Source organism: Giraffa tippelskirchi, chromosome 4 (genome assembly GCF_054371585.1).
Source record: "Giraffa tippelskirchi isolate mGirTip1 chromosome 4, T2T-mGirTip1v1.2.pri, whole genome shotgun sequence".
NCBI lineage: Eukaryota > Metazoa > Chordata > Mammalia > Artiodactyla > Giraffidae > Giraffa > Giraffa tippelskirchi.
The window spans coordinates 26186756-26207143 of NC_137278.1; the positions used below are offsets into that span (position 1 = coordinate 26186756).

The following is a 20388-nucleotide window of genomic DNA, read 5'->3' on the forward strand; positions in this document are numbered from 1 at the left end:
AATAAGATCTTCACCGTTCAACTCTCACATCCATACATGACCACTGGAAAAACCATAGCCTTGACTAGACAGACCTTTGTTGGCAGAGTAATGTCTCTGCTTTTCAATATGCTATCTAGGTTGGTCATAACCTTCCTTCCAAGGAGTAAGCGTCTTTTAATTTCATGGCTGCAATCACCATCAGCAGTGATTTTGGAGCCCAGAAAAATAAAGTCTGACACTGTTTCCACTGTTTCCCCATCTATTTGCCATGAAGTGATGGGACCAGATGCCATGATCTTAGTTTTCTGAATGTTGAGCTTTAAGCCAACTTTTTCACTCTGCTCTTTCACTTTCATCAAGAGGCTCTTTAGTTCTTCTTCGCTTTGTGCCATAAGGGTGGTGTCATCTGCATATCTGAGGTTATTGGTATTTCTTCTGGCAATCTTGATTCTAGCTTGTGTTTCTTCCAGCCCAGCGTTTCTCATGATGTGCTCTGTGTATAAGTTAAATAAGCAGGGTGACAATATACAGCCTTGACGGACTCCTTTTCCTATTTGGAACTAGTCTGTTGTTCCATGTCCAGTTCTAACTGTTGCTTCCTGACCTGCATACAGGTTTCTCAAGAGACAGGTCAGATGGTCTGGTATTCCCATCTCTTTCAGAATTTTCCACAGTTTATTGTGATCCACACAGTCAAAGGCTTTGGCATAGTCAATAAAGCAGAAATAGATGTTTTTCTGGAACTCTCTTGCTTTTTCAATGATCCACCAGATGTTGGCAATTTGATCTCTGGTTCCTCTGCCTTTTCTAGAACCCGCTTGAACATCTGGAAGTTCATGGTTCACGTATTGTTGAAGCCTGGCTTGGAGAATTTTGAGCACTACTTTACTAGCGTGTGAGATGAGTGCAATTGTGCGGTAGTTTGAGCATTCTTTGGCATTGCCTTTCTTTGGGATTGGAATGAAAACTGACCTTTTCCAGTCCTGTGGCCACTGCTGAGTTTCCATATTTGCTGGCATATTGAGTGCAGCACTTTCACAGCATCATCTTTCAGGATTTGAAATAGCTCAACTGGAATTCCATCACCTCCACTAGCTTTGTTCATAGTGATGCTTTCTAAGACGCACTTGACTTCACATTCAAGGATGTCTGGCTCTAGGTGAGTGATCACACCATCGTGATTATCTGGGTCATGAAGATCTTTTTTGTACAGTTCTTCTGTGTATTCTTGCCACCTCTTCTTAATATCTTCTGCTTCTGTTAGGTCCATACCATTTCTGTCCTTTATCGAGCCCATCTTTGCATGAAAAGTTCCCTTGGTATCTCTAATTTTCTTAAAGAGATCTCTAGTCTTTCCCATTCTGTTGTTTTCCTCTATTTCTTTGCATTGATCGCTGAGGAAGGCTTTCTTATCTCTCCTTGCTATTCTTTGGAACTCTGCATTTAGATGGGAATATCTTTCCTTTTCTCCTTTGCTTTTCACCTCTCTTCTTTTCCCAGCTATTTGTAAGGCCTCCTCAGACAGCCATTTTGCTTTTTTGCATTTCTTTTCCATGGGGATGGTCTTGATCCCTGTCTCTTGTACAATGTCACAAACCTCTGTCCATTGTTCATCAGGCACTCTGTCTATCAGATCTAGTCCCTTAAATCTATGTCACTTCCACTGTATAATCATATGCTAAGTCACTTCAGTCGTGTCCGACTCTGTGCAACCCCATAGACGGCAGCTCACCAGGCTCCGCCGTCCCTAGGATTCTCCAGGCAAGAATACTGGAGTGGGTTGCCATTTCCTTCTCCAGTGCATGAAAGGGAAAAGTGAAAGTGAAGTTGCTCAGTCGTGTCCGACTCTTAGCGACCCCATGGACTGTAGCCTACCAGGCTCCTCCGTCCATGGGATTTTCCAGGCAAGAGTACTGGAGTGGGGTGCCATTGCCTTCTCCGGTATAATCATAGGGGATTTGATTTAGGTCATACCTGAATGGTCTAGAGTAGATAACAGTTTAATAACTTTATAATAAAATAAAAAGCATTTTATGTCAAAACACAGAGTGATTAATTTTGCATTAGGAAATTTAAAACACCACAATATATTAGAGTGGTAACCCAGGACCATCTTAGAACAATAACTGAAGAGGCAATCCCAGGAAGTGGAAATTGGAAAAGAAACCTGTCATATAGTGTATGACACTGTATGTCATATAGTGTATATGTGTATATGTCATATAGTGTACATGTATATATGTCATATAGTGTATATGTGTATATGTCATATAGTGAATACTGTAAGGCCAGTACTGGTTCACTTATTCAAAAAGATATCCAAAAAGCCACCAATTAGCAGGCAACAAAGACTGAGTGGGGAGACTGGATTTCTGTCTTTGTTTGGCTGTAAAAAGGTGCTCCACCCTGGTCTACCCAGGGGGATCAGAGAAGACTGACAGAGAAGCCAAACTTACAGTATCACCCAGAGGTAACCAGGACTTCCACCGACCCCCAGTAGAAGCAAGCAAAAGGGACTTGTACCTCTCTCCCCCAGCCAAGGAGGTATCAGTAAAGGCCTAGCTGGGAGCCTAAAATCCCAACTCCACCAAGTAGTATGGGTTTCCCAGGTGGCACTAGGGATAAATAATCTGTCTGCAATGCAGGAGATGCAAGAGATGTGGGTTTGATCCCTGTGTTTGGAAGATCCCTTGGAGAAGGAAATGGCAACACACTCCAGTATTCTTGCCTGAAAAATTCCATTAACAGAGGAGCCTGCTACAGTCCATGGTGGCACCAAGAGTTGGACACAACTGAGTGTGCATGCACAGAGAGAGCAGCAAGCACTGAGGAGGCACCTCTGTCTTCCCAGGGGGCCAAGGGTCACCAAATGGGGAGCCTGGACCTTCGCCCCCATGTGGTGGCAGCAAAGCTGTTCCTCCTTCTCCCCCCAGCAGCACAACAAGACCGAGGAGACTTGCTAAAGACAGATTTAAATAAGAGATAGAGCCTCATAATACCAAGAATTTCAAGGGTAAAATCGGAAATTACATGTCAGACCAAGAACCAGGAAAAACTTTCACTTGAAAGAGAAAAGATAATCAACAGACATCAACATCAAGATGACACAGATGTTGGAATTAGGCAGGAATTTTAAAGCAGCCATCATAAAAATACTTCAACACTCAACTATGAACTCCTGAAGCAGCTGAAAGTCTCAGCAAAGAAACAGAATATATGAAGAAAACCCATTTGGAAATTTCAGAATTTTTAAAAATACAATCATTGAAAGTTTTAAAAACTTCGATGGCTGGATGGAGGGGACAACAGGAAAGAATTAGTGAGGCGGAAGAGAGTGTAGGAATTACCCAAGCTAAACAGCAGCGAGAAAACAGGCTGAAAAAAGTGAACAGAGCCACAAAAAGCTGTAGGACGATAATAAAAGATGTAGTATTTGTGTCACTGGAATCTAAGAAACAGAGAAAGAGATCAGCACTGAAAAAAGTACTTGGAGAAATTATGGCTGAATATTTTTCAAATATGGAAAAGAAAGATAAGCTGAAATTTTTTCAAATATGGAAAAAAGACATACACAGATTTAAAAATTTGAGCAAAACTCTGAATGAACAAACCCAAAGAAATCCATACCAGGAACCATCATAATCAAACTTCAGACAATTGAACATTTAAAGACAAAGAAAATATCTCAAAAGCAGCAAGAGAAATGACACCTTATATAAAGAGCAAAAACAATTCAAATGACAGATCTTTCATAAGAACCATGGAAGCCAGAAGGTTGCAGCACAACATTTTTCAAGTACTGAAAAGAAAGAGCTGTTAACCCAGAATTCTGTACCTTGTGAAATTATTTTTCATGAATGAAAGAGAAATAAAGAAATTCTCAGATACAGGAATAGTAAGAGGATTTTCTACCGTCAGGTCTACCCTAAAATAGAATGGAAATGATTTTTGAAAAGGAATCTTGGAACATCAGGAAGAAAGAACAATGGTAAAAGCAAAAATGTGTAGACCCTCCCTGTCTTCTCAAGTTGTCTAAATTATGCCTGATGGTTGAAGCAAAAAGTGTAGCATTGCCTGGTTTGCATCTCCATGTGTGTAGAGGAAACGTTTAAGACTACTGTGACATAAACAAGAAGCTCAGGCTGCTGTAACAGAATATCAGAGACTTGTTGGCTTAAACGGATGTTTATTTCTCACCGTTCTGGAGTCTAGAGGTCTACAATCAAGGTGCTAGTAGACCCAGTGTCTGGTGACGGTCATCTTCCTGGTTTGTAGACAGCCATCTTGTCTTCTCACTGTGTCCTCACACGGTAGAGAGCAGAGAGGAAGGAAGCTAACTCTCCCATGACTCTTCTTGAAAGGGCACCAATACCATTTGTGAGGGCTCCATTCTCATGACCCAATTACCTCCTAAAGACCCCATTTCCTAAGACCATCACTTTAGGGGTTAGGATTTCAACTCAGGGATTTTGGCAGGACACATTCAGTCTGTAACAGGGGATAATGTTTCTATATTCACTCAAACTGGTAAATGATAACACCAGTAAATCTCTGTGGTGATGATATAAATCTATACCGTGATTGTGCTGGTGATTACAGGAATCTGCCCAGTACTACTGCTATGTTTGTGAAAAACTAGCGTAAGAATATACACACATTGTACCAATACTGATTTTTCTGATTACGATATTGTATTATCAATATGCAAGATGTAACCATTGAGAGAAAATGGTTGAAGGATACATGAAACCTCTCTGTACTATCTCTGCAACAATTATTTCAAAATAAAGTTTTTTCAATGGGAAATGGTTCTAGATAAAAAGATGCTAAAGACGTATGCAATGACAATCTACTTTGATTGGATTATAATTTTTTAAAATTCAAAAAAGTAGAAAGTTTGGGGAAATTTTAATATAGGCAGTATATTTGATGGTATTAGATAAAATTTTTGTTTTCTTCAGTGTGATAGTAATGTTGTGATTATATAAAGTATTTGTTCCTAAAAGATGTGTATTGAAGTATTTAGGCTTGAAATATATTAGAGTTAACTTTTAAATGGTTCAGGGAGAAAGACAGTGAGAGAGAAATACAATAAAACAGAGTCAATTGTTGACTCTTTGAGGAAGATATGAGGGTGTTCTTTGTACCATTTTTTCAATTATTTGGTGTTTGTGTAGATTTTCAATTTTTAAAAGTTGGAGGGATGGATTGGTGGATAGATATGTGAAAAAGCAAATATGCTCAAATGTTAATTGTGAAATTTAGGTGGTGGGTAATTGGGTGTTCATTATAAACTTATTTCTATTTTTCTTTATGTCTGGTACTGTTTAAATTAAAATATTGGGAGGTGGACAGCTGAGGGAACATATTGAAACCCAATGCCCTTCCCAGCACTCCTAATCCTTCCAGACCCAGTTAAACCCATACTTCACAATAATTAAAACATCATTTGCCTTGGGCCAAAGCTTGCCTGGTTTCTGACTGAAGAAATCCTAGTAATGCCTCACACTTCCCATAATGGTAAAGTCTCAGGCACTGCCATTGTCCACACCACCACACTGTGAAGTCTCCAAAGAGTATCACTGATTGTCAAGGAGAGACAAACCTGAACAAAGCCAGGCTGGGCTTATGGATAATCCAGTTTTCCCAGAAATTACACAGCTATGGTTTTTCCAGTAGTCATCTATGGATGTGAGAGTTGGACTATAAATAAAGCTGAGCACCGAAGAATTGATGCTTTTGAACTTCGGTGTTGGAGAAGACTCTTGAGAGTCCCTTGGACTGCAAGGAGATCCAACCAGTCCACCCTAAAGGAAATCAGTCCTGAATATTCATTGGAAGGACTGATGTTGAAGCTGAAGCTCCAGTACTTTGGCCACCTGATGCAAAGAACTGACTCATTGGAAAAGACCCTGATGCTGGGAAAGATTGAAGGTAGGAGGAGAAGGGGACGACAGAGGATGATATGGTTGGAGGGCATCACTGACTCAACAGACATGAGTTTGAGTAAACTCTAGGGGTTGGTGATGGACAGGGAGGCCTGGCATACTGCAGTCCATGGGGTCACAAAGAGTCATACACAACTGAGTGACTGAACTGAACTGAACCCAAAATTTAAAGGAGTTAATGCCCCTTACGTGAACAGCTGAGGCCTAGGAGTAGTTGAGAAATGTAGTGGTGCTGAGCAAAATGAATTTTCAGTCATTTATATATGTTGAAAATATTTGGGGTATACTTATTTTTAGGGAAAATATATATATATACAAACTACAATAAGAAAACAACAATTCTACCATCATGGTAGGAGTTTGTAACACATTAAGTACCAAAGTTAGGAATTAACAGACAAGGAAATTGAAAAATTAAAAAAAGAATACAGAAGATATGAACCTTATCATTAAAAAGATGGATTTTATGATGTATAGATCGCTATAACAGTTGGCAAGAACTGCTTTTTTTTATTCTAGGAAGACTTTTGCTTTCTTCCTGTCTTTCTTCCTTCCTGCTTTCTTCCCTCCCACCCTTTTTTTCTCCCTCCCTTCCTCCCTCCTCTTCCTTGTTTTGACAGGAACCCTTTAAGCCATCAGACCTGCCTTAAAGTATCTGGTCAAGTATTTCAACATCAGTTGTTCTCTCCCATGACAAGACCATGGAGACTGTTCCTGATGGCCATGGCACCACATCTGCTCTGGTTCTTGGCTTACTGCAGACCTACAGGAGGAGCTACACATGCTGTGAGATACTGAAGACATTCTGAACTCTGCACAAAGACGCTCAGTTCCTGACCCAAGTCAGTAAGAAATGAACCAATCTCCCAAGTACATCTCATTATTTAAGACAAGGCCCATATTCCCTGGAAGCTCATTTTCCCTCTCTGGTTCTTGGTGTGGCAAAGATCTAGCCATTTCTGCCCCATCTCCTCTAGTTTTCTTTCACGTCTCCTGTAAAGTTTCTCATCTCATGCCACCATCTACTTAGAGGCTCCAAGTGGTGCCCACTCCTGCAAATGACAAAAAGCAATCCATCCTTGCACTTGTCATGACAAAACTCCTTATCTTATCTCCCTAGCAGAAGAGTTCAATCAAACCAAACATTAAAAATTAATTAATTATACTTTATCCCTCCCCAGAGATGGCTGAGCTACTAAGAGCCAGCGAAGTGTCTAGAAAGGAAAAACAAAACTCTCAACTGATTTATCCGATCTTTCATCTATCTCAAACCATCCCACTTTTATGTCCTTTTATATTCTTATTGCTGGAGCTGGAACCAGCACTGGTCAGGAAAAATGGCTGAGAATGGAAGCACAGATGAATGGACAAAGAAGATGCAGTATATATATATATATATATACACACAACAGAATACTACCCAACCATTAAAAAAAGAATGAAATAATACCATTGCAGCAATAAACACAACTACAGATTATCATGCCAAGTGAAGTAAGTGAGGAAGACAAATACCATGTGATATCACGTATATGTGGAACCTAAAATATAACACAAATGTGAAACAGAAACAGACTCAAGGACATAAAGAGCAACCTTGAGGTTGCAAAGGGGGAAGGGGTTGGAGGAGGGATGGAGTGGGAGGTTGGGTTGACAGAATGGATAAACAACAAGGTCCCACTGTATAGCACAGGGAACTATATTCAGTATCCTAAGATAAACCATAATAAAAGAATATTAAAATGATATAATTTTAATAATAATGATAATATACATACGTATAACTGAATCACTTTCTACACAGCAGAACTTAACACAACATTGTAAATCAACTATACTTCAAATAAAACAATGTTCAAAAAAATGGCAGCAGATGGCCAGGGCTTGGGTGGCTGAGTGACAGAAACATTCTTGCAAATGTGTTCATATAATACTATTGTGTGACTAGCTTTTCTGTAGGCTAGGACACTCCAACACAAATCAAAGGAAGCACATATCCGAAGAAGACTATAGTGGGAGGTGTTTGCAGAGTGAAATATCCCTACTCTTATTAAGTGACACCTGCCACATACATAGGCCCCTGACCCACACCTCAGTCTGCCCCAGGGTGATTTTTTTTCTTCCCTAAGCATATGCCTCAAAGGAGTGGTGAGTAGGGTACTTACATTTTGTCTCCTGACTTCCTCTCTCAACCAAAGATAACCATAATCTGTGAACTGATTAATCTATTCGTCTCCATGGAGTTAGAAAAAAAGAAAGAAAAAAAGCTTCTTTCAAAGTTTTCCGGAAGGCTTCAAGATCACCAGTCCACATACTGGCAGCCTAATCTCAGGCTTCCAACTTCCAGAACTGTAAGAAATAAAATTCTGTTGTTTATTTAAAAACAAAACGATAGTCCAAATCAGATACTCTTCTTCCAACCCACTTCATGAATGGGCTATGATAAAGTGAAGACAAAGATTCACCCAAGAATACGGCAGTTTGAGAGGCAGGCTACTTCAGCACACTTATTATTATTCCTAATAATACTTTTACATGGTGCTTCGTAAATGCCCAAGTTGTTCTGCATAACACTAGGGTCCAGGTTTTGGTTCAAGCAGTGAATAAATGACTGAGAAAACATGTATAACTTTGCCCTCTACATTAACCAAATAAGGTAGGTGGGAAGAGTATTACCCCCATCACGAGCCTCAGAGAAGTGTAGGGACTTTTCGCAAAGCTTGTGAGCAGCAGGTAAAGCTAGAACTGCATTTTCAGGCCACAAAGGAAGCACAGGTTCTAATTCATCCTCTGCCACGGACGTGAGGTTTGATCTCCATGAGATAGTAATCTCATGTCCCTAGTGAATTTTTCATCTGAAACCTATGCAAACTGGGCCCGACTACCAGTTTGGTCCTAGAGGTGGCTCCCAAAGCTGGGCTCAACGCACAGGGTGGGTGACCAGGTCTGTGCCCCTAAGAGTTCCGCCGGGGTGGGGGCCCCAGACCTCTGTCTCAGAGACCCTGCCCAAAAAGGCTAGGGATGCAGTGGACTCTCTCATCTAGGGCGGGGCCCGGCCGCACCACCCCTGCCGGCTGGAATCCCAGGGACTTCCTTCGGACCTCGGCTGCGTTGGACTGCCTCGAGAGACGCCAAAGGAACTCCAAAAGTCTCCAGCCAGCGTTAGACCAGAAGTGCCCTCTTTCTCGTCGGCATCTCTAGTGCTCACATATGCCAATGGCTGGATATGTCCGCCAGGCCACTGTTACCCCGTGTTTGTGACCCCTGAAAGTGGGGCACGTAACTCAGCAACCGCCTGACAAGACGCCGGAATACGGCGCTCCAGCGCCCCAGGGCTCTGGGCGGTGAGTTCCAGCTGCGCCTGCGCGCCGGGCCTGCGTAGTGGGCGGAGAGGCGGGTGGGTAGGGACCCGGCCAGGTGGGCGGGGCGACAGCTGGCTCCCTGAAACCCTGGCGCAGGGCGACTGTTCTAAACCACCCGGTTCCCAAAGGCAGAGGCTGCTGGGCATCCTCCTTCACTAAGGGCAGCTGCGCACCCTTCGAGTCTGCAGAGTCTGTCGCTGGGGGACCAACCCATTCTTGACGCCTTTACGGGCAGGATTTGAGGGGCGGGACCGGGAAGTGTGGGAGCATAGTGTCACTGCTCCAGGCGTGGCCCCTCTGTGACGCCATGGAAGGACGTAAATGAGATACCGCTGCAGGCGTCGCGGAGCCCTTGCGTTCCTGCTGGAGACCTGTGTGACATCACTGTGGCAGCGGGAAGATGCCCTGACTTCATAGCGTCATCGTGCTCTGGGAGGTGGGGTGGAACGCCTCTGAGCCCATTCTCAGGATACCGAGGTTCCAGGGGACTTAGTGGGGATGATATCACAGATCCCATGTTCTCGGAGATGAGGTGCCATCAAGGAGCCCTGCACCATCCCACTGCCTTTCTCCGTCCCCCCAGGACCCTATGCTAGCCCTGAATCCGGAGACAAGGAGGTCAGCGGGTAAAAGGCCCTTCCTGCGCCCCAAACCCCCTAGCTACATTCCGGAAGGAGGAGGTGGAACCTGAACCCGTCCTCTACGAAGAGGCCCCCTGAGGGCTGTTCTTTTCCCCAGGGCACTCCTGATTCTCTTCCTAGAACAGCGCTAGGGGAGCGCCAGGCTGCACCAAGGGTCTCTTGTGCCTACTCTCCGCCCAGCAGAGAAGTCCAGCCGGGTAGTTTCCCCACCCCCGAGCTAAAGAGGACCTGCAGGCCTAGCAGCTTTGGGAAGGGTTCCAGCCGAACTCTACCGGCCCAAGCCACACTAGGCACGTGAGGCCAAAGGAAGCTTACTTCACGTCTGAAAATGGCGGGGGTGGGGGGTGGGGGGTGGGGGTAGGTGGGTAGAATCTTCCAGAGCTGTGGCGGGAAAAAATTAGCCACCTGCAGAGTGGACAGGCAATAAAACCCACTCAGCATTTCTAACCCTCTGGTTGCCTTTCATACGACCTACAGAGTATGGTCAGGAAATTGTAGCCTGTGTGGAGTCTGGTGACCCCAGGACCAGGCTTGCCCTTCTCTTTGCAGTTGCTGTTATACTGATCAGTCTATGAAACCCCTGCCATGAGGACAGACTGCAAGCGAGCTGCACTGAGAAGTGGCTTCTGGTTCCACCAGGATGATAGAGGCATTAGGAACAGGTTGGAGGTCTCTGGGCAGCACTCTGCCCTCCTCCCACCTCATCCCCCAAAACTCCGCGCTTAGGAATTCTTTTTTTTCCAACGATGCACACTTCATACTGACTGTTTCTCCGTGGCCAGGGCCTAGGGATGGAGGGCAGGGGCAGGGATTCAGGGTACCAAAGCTGGGTGGGCCAGAAACAAAAATCTTCCCTGGCAATCCCCCACCCCCCACCTTCAAGTCTTTGTGAAGTCCTTGAGTTCCTGCAGAAGTTCTATGTATCCCGGGGAGGTTGGAAGTGGTGCAATGTGAGGGACAGGAGGGCAGCAGCAGTAGTTAATCCTTGAGAAAGGTGAATGAGTGAATTTAGTAGCTCAGTCGTGTCGGACTCTTAGCGACCACATGGACTGTAGCCCACCAAGGCTCCTCTGTCCATGGGATTCTCCAGGCAAGAATACTGAAGTGGGTTGCCATTCCCTTCTCCATGAGAAAGATGGACACACACCCCACCCCCAAGAGACTAAAGGGACTGAATGAGACTCTCTCAGGTCCTCAGAGGAGCTCAAAGCTCTGGGTAGTGCGTGTGTGTGCCCGCGCACGCCCATGCCCTGTCCTCACCTTGGAACAACCACTTCAACGGTCTGGTAAGGAAGGGACAAGGCTTCTGCCCTGGGCACTTACACAAGCTGAGGCCAGGCACCACCCATACCACAGCCTGCACTGCCTGGGCCCGAGCCAGCCGTCGAAGCCCCAAACCCACTGACTAGCCCTCGCTCCAGATGCCCAGAGGTCACAGTTCTCTGGGATATGGGCTCCATCCTTTCCTGTTGCGAGTCCTTTTGGACCCGAGAGTAAGAAGTCCTGGGATCTTGCTCTACTAGCGGAGATCTCATAGGCCCAGAACCGGCAGCGCTCTGTCCCCCTTGTTTCCATGGGGCCCTGGGACGCGCGTCAAGAAGGTTTTGAGGGCAAGACCAGACGCCGACAGGGCCTGCGGTGGAGGGTTACTCAGGGCTTCAAGCAGGAAGGAGCCCAGTGCCCCCATTCCTGAGCCGCCCGTCCAGGCCTGTCCAGCAGGGGGCAGCGTGGCTCCGAATGCCGACGGCTGGGTTGGTCCGCGCGGTCCCGGCCAAGGCCGCGGCGATTAGTTGGGTTCTCGAGCGGCGGAGATCCACCCCGCAGAGGGCGGAGGGTGGGGGGCGTTCCCAGCGGAGCTGGGGATGGCACAGTGAAAGGCTAGAGAACGTTTTAACTCCTGCAGCCCCGGGCCCGCTTTCTCAGACCCAAAGGCCCTGCCTGAGGCTGGGATTGGGGCGGGGGTGGGATTCCCAATTGCCGGGAAGCTCGGCCCAGCTGTGCCCGCGGCCGCTGAGCGCCAGGCGCGGAAGCCCGAGAGCCTGCGCTTGAGCCGGCTGGGGAAGGGCTGGGGGCGCCACCGCCCGCGCCCGCCGCGCGGTCGGGCTGCAGGAGCTGGGGGAGCCCCACCCCGCCCCAAGCAGGAGATCCCCCCGGCGGCCTGGCCTCTAACTGTGAGAAAACTAGGCGCCCCAGGGAAGGTTCCACTTGCGGAGGGCGGACTCAGATTTCTCCTCCTCGACTCTCTGGGCCTCCCAGGGCGCCCGCCCCCGCCATTCCTGACAAGGCTTTTAAAACTGCAGGGAAATCTTTTGCGGGCACGGAGCCGGGATCCAGGCTGGGGACAAGCCCCAGCCGGAGAATCGTGTCGGGGGGATCCTAACGGAGGGAAGGATGTAGGTTTGGGGACTTAAGAAAGGCAGCGGTGATGACTTATTTGCAGCAGCTATTGGGCCCCCGGGGAGGGTACCCGTCTGAGGTTGACCGTGAGGGGAAGGCGCTTCTTTCCCTTCCCAGGGCCGGAAGGAGGCTTTTGTTTGGGGGGCTGGGGGTGGGGGGGTGACTTTCTTTTCCCTTAGTTGGATTCGAAGCGACCTGGCTCCTGGAGATGTTGTAAGAAACGTTCGATGTTTTGGCCGCAGACTCTGCTTCTTTGGAGCCCTTTGGAGATGCGGAGTGGGGAGACGACACTGAGGCCCCAAGGCCAAAGTGGAGGAGAAAAGTAAATTAAATTATCCGAGGCTGACCACCATCGGAAGAGAAGGAGGTCGTCTCCATGCATCCCAAGCCGCTGACCCCAATCAGGGGAAGGTTGCAGAATTGGGATAGATCGGCGTGGGGAGCGAAACCCCGGCTCCTCTCAAGAAAAGGAGCCGCCCAGTTTGCTGCGTTTGGGGAGAGAACGCAGGTATTTGGGGAGGGAAATTACCCACCCTGCAATGCCTGTAAAATAACCGTTTATTTAATATTTTTAAAAACTCCAGTGATAAATGTCCGTTACCGATGGTCAGCATAAAGTGCCAATCGCAATACACAGCCCTGCTGCTAGCCTTCAGCTCCTCGAGGCGAAAGGGCAGCGGAGCAGGGAAGCCGGAGGCCGGGCCCCCTTCAGCCGCAGGGCCCGAGGCCCCCAGCCCCACCGTCCGGGTCCAGGAGCCCACCGCCCGCAGCGCGGCAGGAGCCGGGAGGGGCGCTCCTCGGCCCCGCGATCCCTGGGCCGGAGGCTGAAGCAGATACTGGGATTACACTTTTGCAGGCTCCCGGGGGTGGGGATGGGGGCGGGAGGAGGGGTGGGAAGCTGCGAGAGCACAAATCTCCTTTTCCTCTCCCCTCTCTCTCCGCAGTCAGTTACAAGCTTATATGGTCAAAGAAAAAAAATAATAAAGAAAACGTATAAAATAACAATAGAAAAAGTAATACTTCTGGGAGAGGCGCCGCTGCGGCTCCGCGAAGCTTTCGTTCTCTTTTTAATGCAATTTCCCTTCCGCCACACGAGTACCGCCTTTTGGCCAAGAGTTTAGCCGCGTCCTGGGGGAGCCGCCCGGGCGGCCGGGGTCATGGCCCGGGGCGCGGCTGTGAAGTTCCGCGTGCGCCCGGGACCCGGGGGACGCGTTTGGGATGGAGGAAGGTCCCTGGAGCCCCTCTCGCTGCCCGCCAGAGTCGCCTTGAGCTTCTGGTCCCTCTGGAGGAGGGGGCAGCGTGACCCAGGGTCCTGGTGACTCGGAGGCTCTGTTTAGCATTTGATCTTGGAGGTTTTGAGCTCCTTCACCTGTGAATGTAGCGTCTTGTGGACAGCGAGAGTCCTGGACTGGCAGAATCCTTTCCCACACTCTTGACACTTGAAAGGCTTCTCTTTGGAGTGAATATATCTGAAGGCAAAAGCAGACCAATAATTAAGCCTTGGAAAAATGAGGCAATATTATAAATAGTTATCCAAAATCCCTTCCCACGACAATGAGGAGCTTGAACCTCAAAAGAAAGAAGTACGTGGGGGTACCTATCGTGGATTAGGCACATGCTGAGTGTGGGGAGGGGATGGGGAGATGAGGGAGACACCTCCTGTCTTAGCTGTGCCCATGTCCAGCTAGGTGGATCCCTGCCTGCCTGACCAGGGGCCAGCACAACCTCCTTATAAGGCCTGAGTCAACACGGAAGGTGAGTGAGGTGGGACAGTTGGCTGGCACTGTGCTGTCCAAGACGGTAGCCACCTGCCACGTGTGGTTATTAAAATTAAGTAAAGTTAGTTTCTTGGTTACACTAGTTGCCCATTTCAAGTGCTTAACTGTCATATGTGTCGCATGTCACACTTCATCATCTCAGAAACTTCTCTTGCACAGCGTTGTAGATGGAGGAAGCCGTGCATGCCTGTCTGGAGCTCGGGACCTGTTCCTGCCATATTCTCTCCACCCATGCTCCAGAAACCCAGCCCTGAGCTTGGTTGGTTTCCTTCCTGATTTAGGGGGAAGCCCAGAAACTCAGGAGGCTTGGAACGTGGGGGCGGGGGGAGCGGCCTAATGAGCCCTGGCATCATCAGAAGCAGACTGATAGCTCTCTTCTGCACCCCTCCTCCACAGTACTGCACCTGTGGTCTCTCAGGTGGTCTTGCCTCCGGAAGGCTTTGTGGCAGATGTCGCACGTGTAGGGCCTCTCATCCGTGTGCGTCCGCTCGTGGATAAGGAGGTTGTAGGATTTAGTGAAGTGGCGGCCACAGAATTTGCAGACGAACTCCTTCTTGGTTTTGGAAGGCAGGCGTCCCCTCGTGGGCTTCTTTTCGGGGGACAGCTTGGTCACATCCAGGAGGGCGCCCAGCCCAGAAGCAGGGGACCCAGGGCCCTCCCCCCGGCCAAGCTTGGATGGATCTTCTTGCGTGGCGGCCAAGGCCAGGTTGGCAAAATCAAAGCGCGGCTTGGTCTTGAGCACCGCGGGGCCGCTGCCTCCAGCGGTGATCTCGGGCTTGGGCTGGATGACATGAGGGAACCAGGGGAAGGCAGGCAGCTGGAAGCGCGCGTCCACCAGGCTGGACACGGCTCCGGGCACTTTGGAGAAAGAGGACCTCGGCAAGTGCATGGCGGGGTAGCCCAGCGTCCACTGATGCAGGTGCACTGCGTGCAGTGCGCTGAAACCATAGAGGTTGGGCAGGTGGTCCGAGGGCACCGTGGGCAGGCCGTTCACTGCCTGAAGAAAGGAGTAGTTGGTGAGCTGCAGGGATGGGTGGATGGGCACCGGTGCTGGCAAGGTTTTGCTGCCCATGGCCTTAGCGGCAGTCTGTTCTCAGTCTTCCTGCTGCAGGAAAAGAAGAAGAGGGGAGAGGGAAACAGACAAGTTCAGGCCCTCCTTCTGAGTTCCAGCACGGCCACACCCGTTCTGTCCCCAGAGACTGAGCTGAGTGCCTAAGACCCCACTCAGGGATCTCACTGGCCTCAAGGAGAAGATAGGAACCTTCAGTAATCCAAGGACTCCTTCCAAATGGCCTCCGGCAGAGACACAAACTTGATACAGAAACCAAACTAAATGCTGGGCAATGCGACCAACTTAAAACGAGAGTCTACAGTGTACCTGACACTGAGAGAGGCAGAAGCACAGGGAATGTACATCCAGGCAAGTCCGAGTCAATATAGAATTACACTCTCCTGCAAAGATAACACACTTGGAAGCGCACTTACATATTCATGTTCAGATAAACAAATACAGAAGTGCACACTGACAGATAAACCCAGGTTCACACATTCTGAACAGAGTTGACAACAAGGTGCGAAGATAAACTGGAACTATCAGTATTGTGCCACTAAACAAAATGCAGGAACTGAACACACACACACACACACACACACACACACACACACAGGGCACCCACAGAGAGCCCTACAGGCAGACAGCAACATACAAAAGCACACAAATCTGCACATCTCTCAGCTCCGGAGCATTAAGCTCTAATAGCTGACAGTCAATTTGGCTTCTAGAAGCCATGTCCTCTTTCTCCTCACAACTCGCAACTTTGACTTCAGATTTGCTTTTCTGTCTCACTATTACCCCTTTGACGCCACCCTCTCTGCAGCTTCTTGTGGACTGACTCTTCCATCGTCTTTGGGGATCACCTTTGTTTCAGCGAGGACAATGACACCCACATTTATTTACTCACTCAGCCACAGGCATTCATTTGTTTCCCCGCCCTCCCTGCCCCATAAGAAAGGTGGACAGGGTCTTCGGGCTCTCAGGATGTTTGTGTGTGTGCTGAACACCCCCTCCCTAGGGGAGCAGGTGGGTTTCCCTATGAGCAGGAGCATGGAGGCTGGGCCTCAGCTATTGTGGGCTACGCACCCTCCAAATGCAAGACCAGGGAGCTTGAGCCAAGCCAGAGAGCCCTGCTGATGTGACAAGCAGTCTGGTGTCTCCTGGCCTCCTTGACCCTTGTCAGGTTCCCTAGCCTCCATGGACAGGTCTGGAGTCCGAAGAAAGAATTTCTATGTCTGTGCCTCCCAGACACTCCTAACTCGAGTCTGTCCAGTGGAGGCAAAAACAGGGAGAAGGAAAGCCAAAAATACATAGAGGGCTTGGGAGGCTCAAGTGCTGAACTCCATCTCAAGAAGTCATGGGGGAGCAGGGTGCTCAGGATGCAGGCACTTCTTCGCCTGTCTCAATCCCCTGCTTTCCACTTTTCCCTTTACTCCAGATTTCCCCCCTCCTCTTTCTCAGATCTCTCATCCACCTAGTCCCCAACCCTGGGACCGGCAGGCCCCTGTTCTGTTCCCTCCTTCACGACAGACCCCGACACCACCCAGGCGGTTTCGGAAGCCTGGCTTCACCAAAGACCAGGTTCTTAAGGCGCAGGCTGCCTTTCGCTCTAGGGAGGCTGTTAACCTGAGGGCAGTGCCCAGGATGTTCCCGGGAGGAGGCAGGACAATCTGGACCTAGAAAGCCTTCTCCTTGGCGGCTGGCAGGAAGGTCAGGCATCCAGTGCGGTGGCCCATAGGCAAAGAGGCTCTGCAGAAGGTGGAGAGGGTGCCGAACACTCAGAGCCGGCAGATATCTGCTTGCGCAGGTTAAATAGGCAATCCAATGAAACCCCTGTCGGACCGCACCAATTAATTCCGCCAGGGTCTCTGTGAGGCACAAACTGGGATGCAGGGGGGAACGCGGACCCCGGCGGCGGCGGAGCCGTGGCCCGGGCAGCGGGCTTCCCCTCAGCGTCGCTCACGCTGTCGCGCCTGGGACAACCCAAGACCCTCCTAAGGCTCTGAGACGCGGCGTAGAAGAAGAACGAATCGGGCCAGAGAGAAAGCTGGAGCCTGTTTGGGTTGGGAAAGGGGAGGGGGAGAAAGAGGAGATGACTCGCCGACTTCAAAGGTCTGCCCAGACTTAGGCGAGGTGAGCGCTCTTTGATTTGCTGTCACCTCTCCTTCCCCTCCAGGCGCTGGAAATCAGATCCTTATCTCTGGCTCCCCCCAGGGCCCGCCGGGCGCCGCCGGGGCCTCACTGGCTCCTCTCGGCGCTCGGTCTACCCATGGGCGATGGCGGCCGGGCGCTGGGCTGCACCCGGGCCCGGGCCCGCTCCGGGCGGGGTGAGGGAATCCCACCGGCCCCACGCGTACTAACCCAGCCTTTCCTTGACCACCTCCAGGAGCCCAGACCTTGAGCTCGGTGAGGGGAGGGGGCGCCTACGCCGAAACTGCTCCTGGGAGCCAACCTTTCCGGGCTATCTGCCCGATCTTGTTTCCCCCAACACTCAATTTCTTTTTCTCAGCGGCGCAGCCAGTTTATTTTCTGCCGCATTCCCAGGGCAGGGCTCCCCAGGCTCTGGTCAACGGTTTTCCCGGGGACGAAATTCGTTCGAAACGTGGCTCTCTACACTACTAAAGCACCAAGAATGGGCCGAATTCACGATCCGGTTTCAGGCGGTCCGCTAAGAGGAAAACATAAGTCTCACTCTGCCTCTCCTGCGGGAGAAGATGAGCAAACGCCAGCCCCAGTGGCTCTCCTGGCCCTGACCCCGGACCCCCAGTGTGAACTGCTTTGGATCCTTAAACAAGAGAGGAAACCTCTCTCCCCAGGCTCCAGGCCAGGCATCCGCTCTGCAAGGAGCTAGGACCCCGGGACCTGGGAGGCGCGGGTAAGGGTGCCGACTACGCGCATCAAACGCCATTAGCGCTTCCCAGCCCGAGTCCCCGCAAGGTTCAGACACAGTTTCTCTTGTGCGGTAGAGCGCCGATCCCGGTTCTGCCGCCAGCCCTATGCCGGGCATTAATGAAGTGTGCAAGAGTCTATTAAAGTGGTTTATTCGGAGCTAATTGAGCGTGAGCGAGTTAACTGCTTGCATTAATGAGGATGGAGCGAGCTCCACGAGCGAGCGCCTGGAGGAGCCCAGCATCAGCCCAGGAAAAATCATCCTTGACACCGAATCCCCAACACGCGTGCTGACAAGCGTCCGGACTCCTGGCTAGAGGACTGACCGGCGCCGGACACTTCTGTTTAATTCTCCCAACGAACGAGATCGAATGAACCCTTCAGCTAGGCGGCCATCCCTCTGCATCTAAATGCCCGGCTGCGTCCTTGGTGATCTGCTCTCTAGTCTTACTAAAATCGCAATTACTTTGAGGAACCTCATATAAAACACTTACTCACTGGTCGCCTTCCATCCGTTCCTCCCGCCTCCCCAACCCCGCGTCCTTGCCAGCCTCTCTCTTCTCTAGGAGGCCATGAACCTGGGAGATTAACTAGCCTTGCACGTGGTTTCTGTCCCAAGAGCCAGCGCGCAGCTCTTAGCCCGGGTGAAATTTACCAAATTGTGGCAACAAAGAAACCGTCGCAGCTCCTCTATACTCCAAGAACCTACCCCGCGACTGGCCGAGCTGCTGAAAAAAGACTGGCTTTGGGTTCCCATTCCTCTTACGAGAGAAATTTCCTGGGAGAAGTGAGTTCAGCAGGCAGCCCGTCACCTCTTTCCCTCTCTCCTCCGGCTCCCACCTTTTCCCCTGAAGGGAGACAGTCCCGGGAGCAAACGAATCTTGCCCTTTCAAGCCTGAAACTGAGAACACCCGCGGCTGCAGTGTTTCCGCTACCGCGGTGTGCGGGGTCTCTGATTGGGGAGTAGTGTTCGCGCCCCCTACATGCTCCCCTTCACTGGGTCAGTCGCGGGTTACTCTCCAGGCCTCGACCACAAGAGCAGTCTCAGAATAGAGAACACCCCAAGTCGGAGCGCAAGTGTGAGGCGGGGGTCAGGCACGCGGGCCAGAACTCCCGGGTCGGGCCGGCGGAGTACCTGATCGCAACTCTGCAAAAAACACCAGCTCAGGAAAGCGCGACCCAGCGGGGGCATGCACCTGTCCTTGGCGCGGGCGGCCGTGGCCATCCGGCCACTCTCTTTTCCTCCTTCGTCAGCTAAGGTAGGTCAGATTGAGCTAGGCGCGCGTCTTGGGAAAGTCTGTGCCCGCACAAGTTGCTTCGGTTTCTTAAGAGAGGGGCCACAAGCTGACTTCCGAAGTCCGCGGGCACCTCGCCCGGGATTCCGCGAAGCCCGGAGGCGCTGGGGGTAGTAGCGGGGGCCCGCCCCCTCATTCCCCCCGGGTCAGAGGCCGAGAGCCCCCGCACGAGAAATTCCTGAGCCAGCACCCCCAAGCACCCAGGACTGCAGCAGCTCTCACTTTCACAGAGGTCCAGCAGTCTTCATTTGGTAAGAGGAGCTTCTTTCCGGGACTTGGAGAGAGAAGAGACACCCGCCGAGCGGTGACAAGGGGACCCCGGGGATCATGCTCGCATTCCCCTCGCCAAGCCCGGGCGCCCAGGGCTGCAGTTACCTTATTCCGCGGCGGTCCCGGAGTTGAGCGCGTCTCTGGGGCTCCCGCTGCGGGGGGACCCGGTTAGCCAGAGGCGCTGGATTTCCACAGGCACCCGCGGAGCTCAAGAGTCCCGGCCCCTCTCCGGCGGCCGCGGGGACTCCGAGCGCCCGACACGCGGGAGCGCTCAGCGGCCCTGGAGTCCTGTCCGCCCAGGGGGTGGTGAACTTCTCTCGCGGCTCCTTGGTTGGGTCTGAACCCGAAGCGGCTGAGAAAGCGCTGGGGAGAGACCGAGCTCCAACTCACTTACCCCTTAGCACCGAGCCGCCTACTTATTTTAATCCACCACCCTCCCTCCCTCCTCCCCCCTCCCCTAGCCTCAGGATTCCTCCCCTCCCTCCCCTGCCCCCCTCCCCGCAACCATCCTCCCCTGCGCCTGCGCACTGAGACACAAAGTTTTGCTGACCCGGGCAGCCGACTGGGACTGCGGCGCTCGCCTGGCCCCGACCTCCCGGGACCTGCGTCCCCAGCTCTTCAGACCTGTGCGACCCTTTCTGCGTGTTAGGCCTACGAGGTCCCGGCAGGAGAGCTCGAATAAAACAGCCTCTTCCATATGAAACTGGGCTGAAACTTCTCGGTCCCCTTCCTGCGCGCCTAGGACACAGCCCATGCAAGGTCGGGGTAGGCG

At 50.7% G+C, this 20388-nt stretch overlaps 1 protein-coding gene and 2 long non-coding RNA genes across 5 annotated transcripts in view; 1 reads left to right on the top strand and 2 right to left on the bottom strand.

Moving 5' to 3' along the window:
• Nucleotides 1–9261, bottom strand: part of LOC145503708 (uncharacterized) — a 211241-nt gene extending 201980 nt beyond the window's left edge. For all 3 annotated transcript variants that reach the window (XR_014051676.1, XR_014051674.1, XR_014051675.1), the window contains exons 1-2: nt 9032–9261; nt 8096–8279 (exon numbers count right to left, since the gene is read on the bottom strand). This is a non-coding gene — a long non-coding RNA (uncharacterized LOC145503708). The remainder of the gene's footprint in view (nt 1–8095; nt 8280–9031) is intronic.
• A 69-nt stretch (nt 9262–9330) lies between these two features.
• Nucleotides 9331–10378, top strand: LOC145503709 (uncharacterized). The gene is made up of 2 exons (XR_014051677.1): nt 9331–9910; nt 10031–10378. It is a non-coding gene; the product is annotated as an uncharacterized LOC145503709 (long non-coding RNA).
• Nucleotides 10379–13384: 3006 nt separating this feature from the next.
• On the bottom strand, nt 13385–20013 carry OSR1 (odd-skipped related transcription factor 1). Its single transcript, XM_081483826.1, is given in 4 exon segments — nt 13385–13686; nt 13688–13799; nt 14513–15213; nt 19722–20013. Coding segments are annotated over 3 exon segments (981 nt in total). The 5' UTR covers nt 15181–15213; nt 19722–20013; the 3' UTR covers nt 13385–13485.
• Nucleotides 20014–20388: the final 375 nt, after the last annotated feature.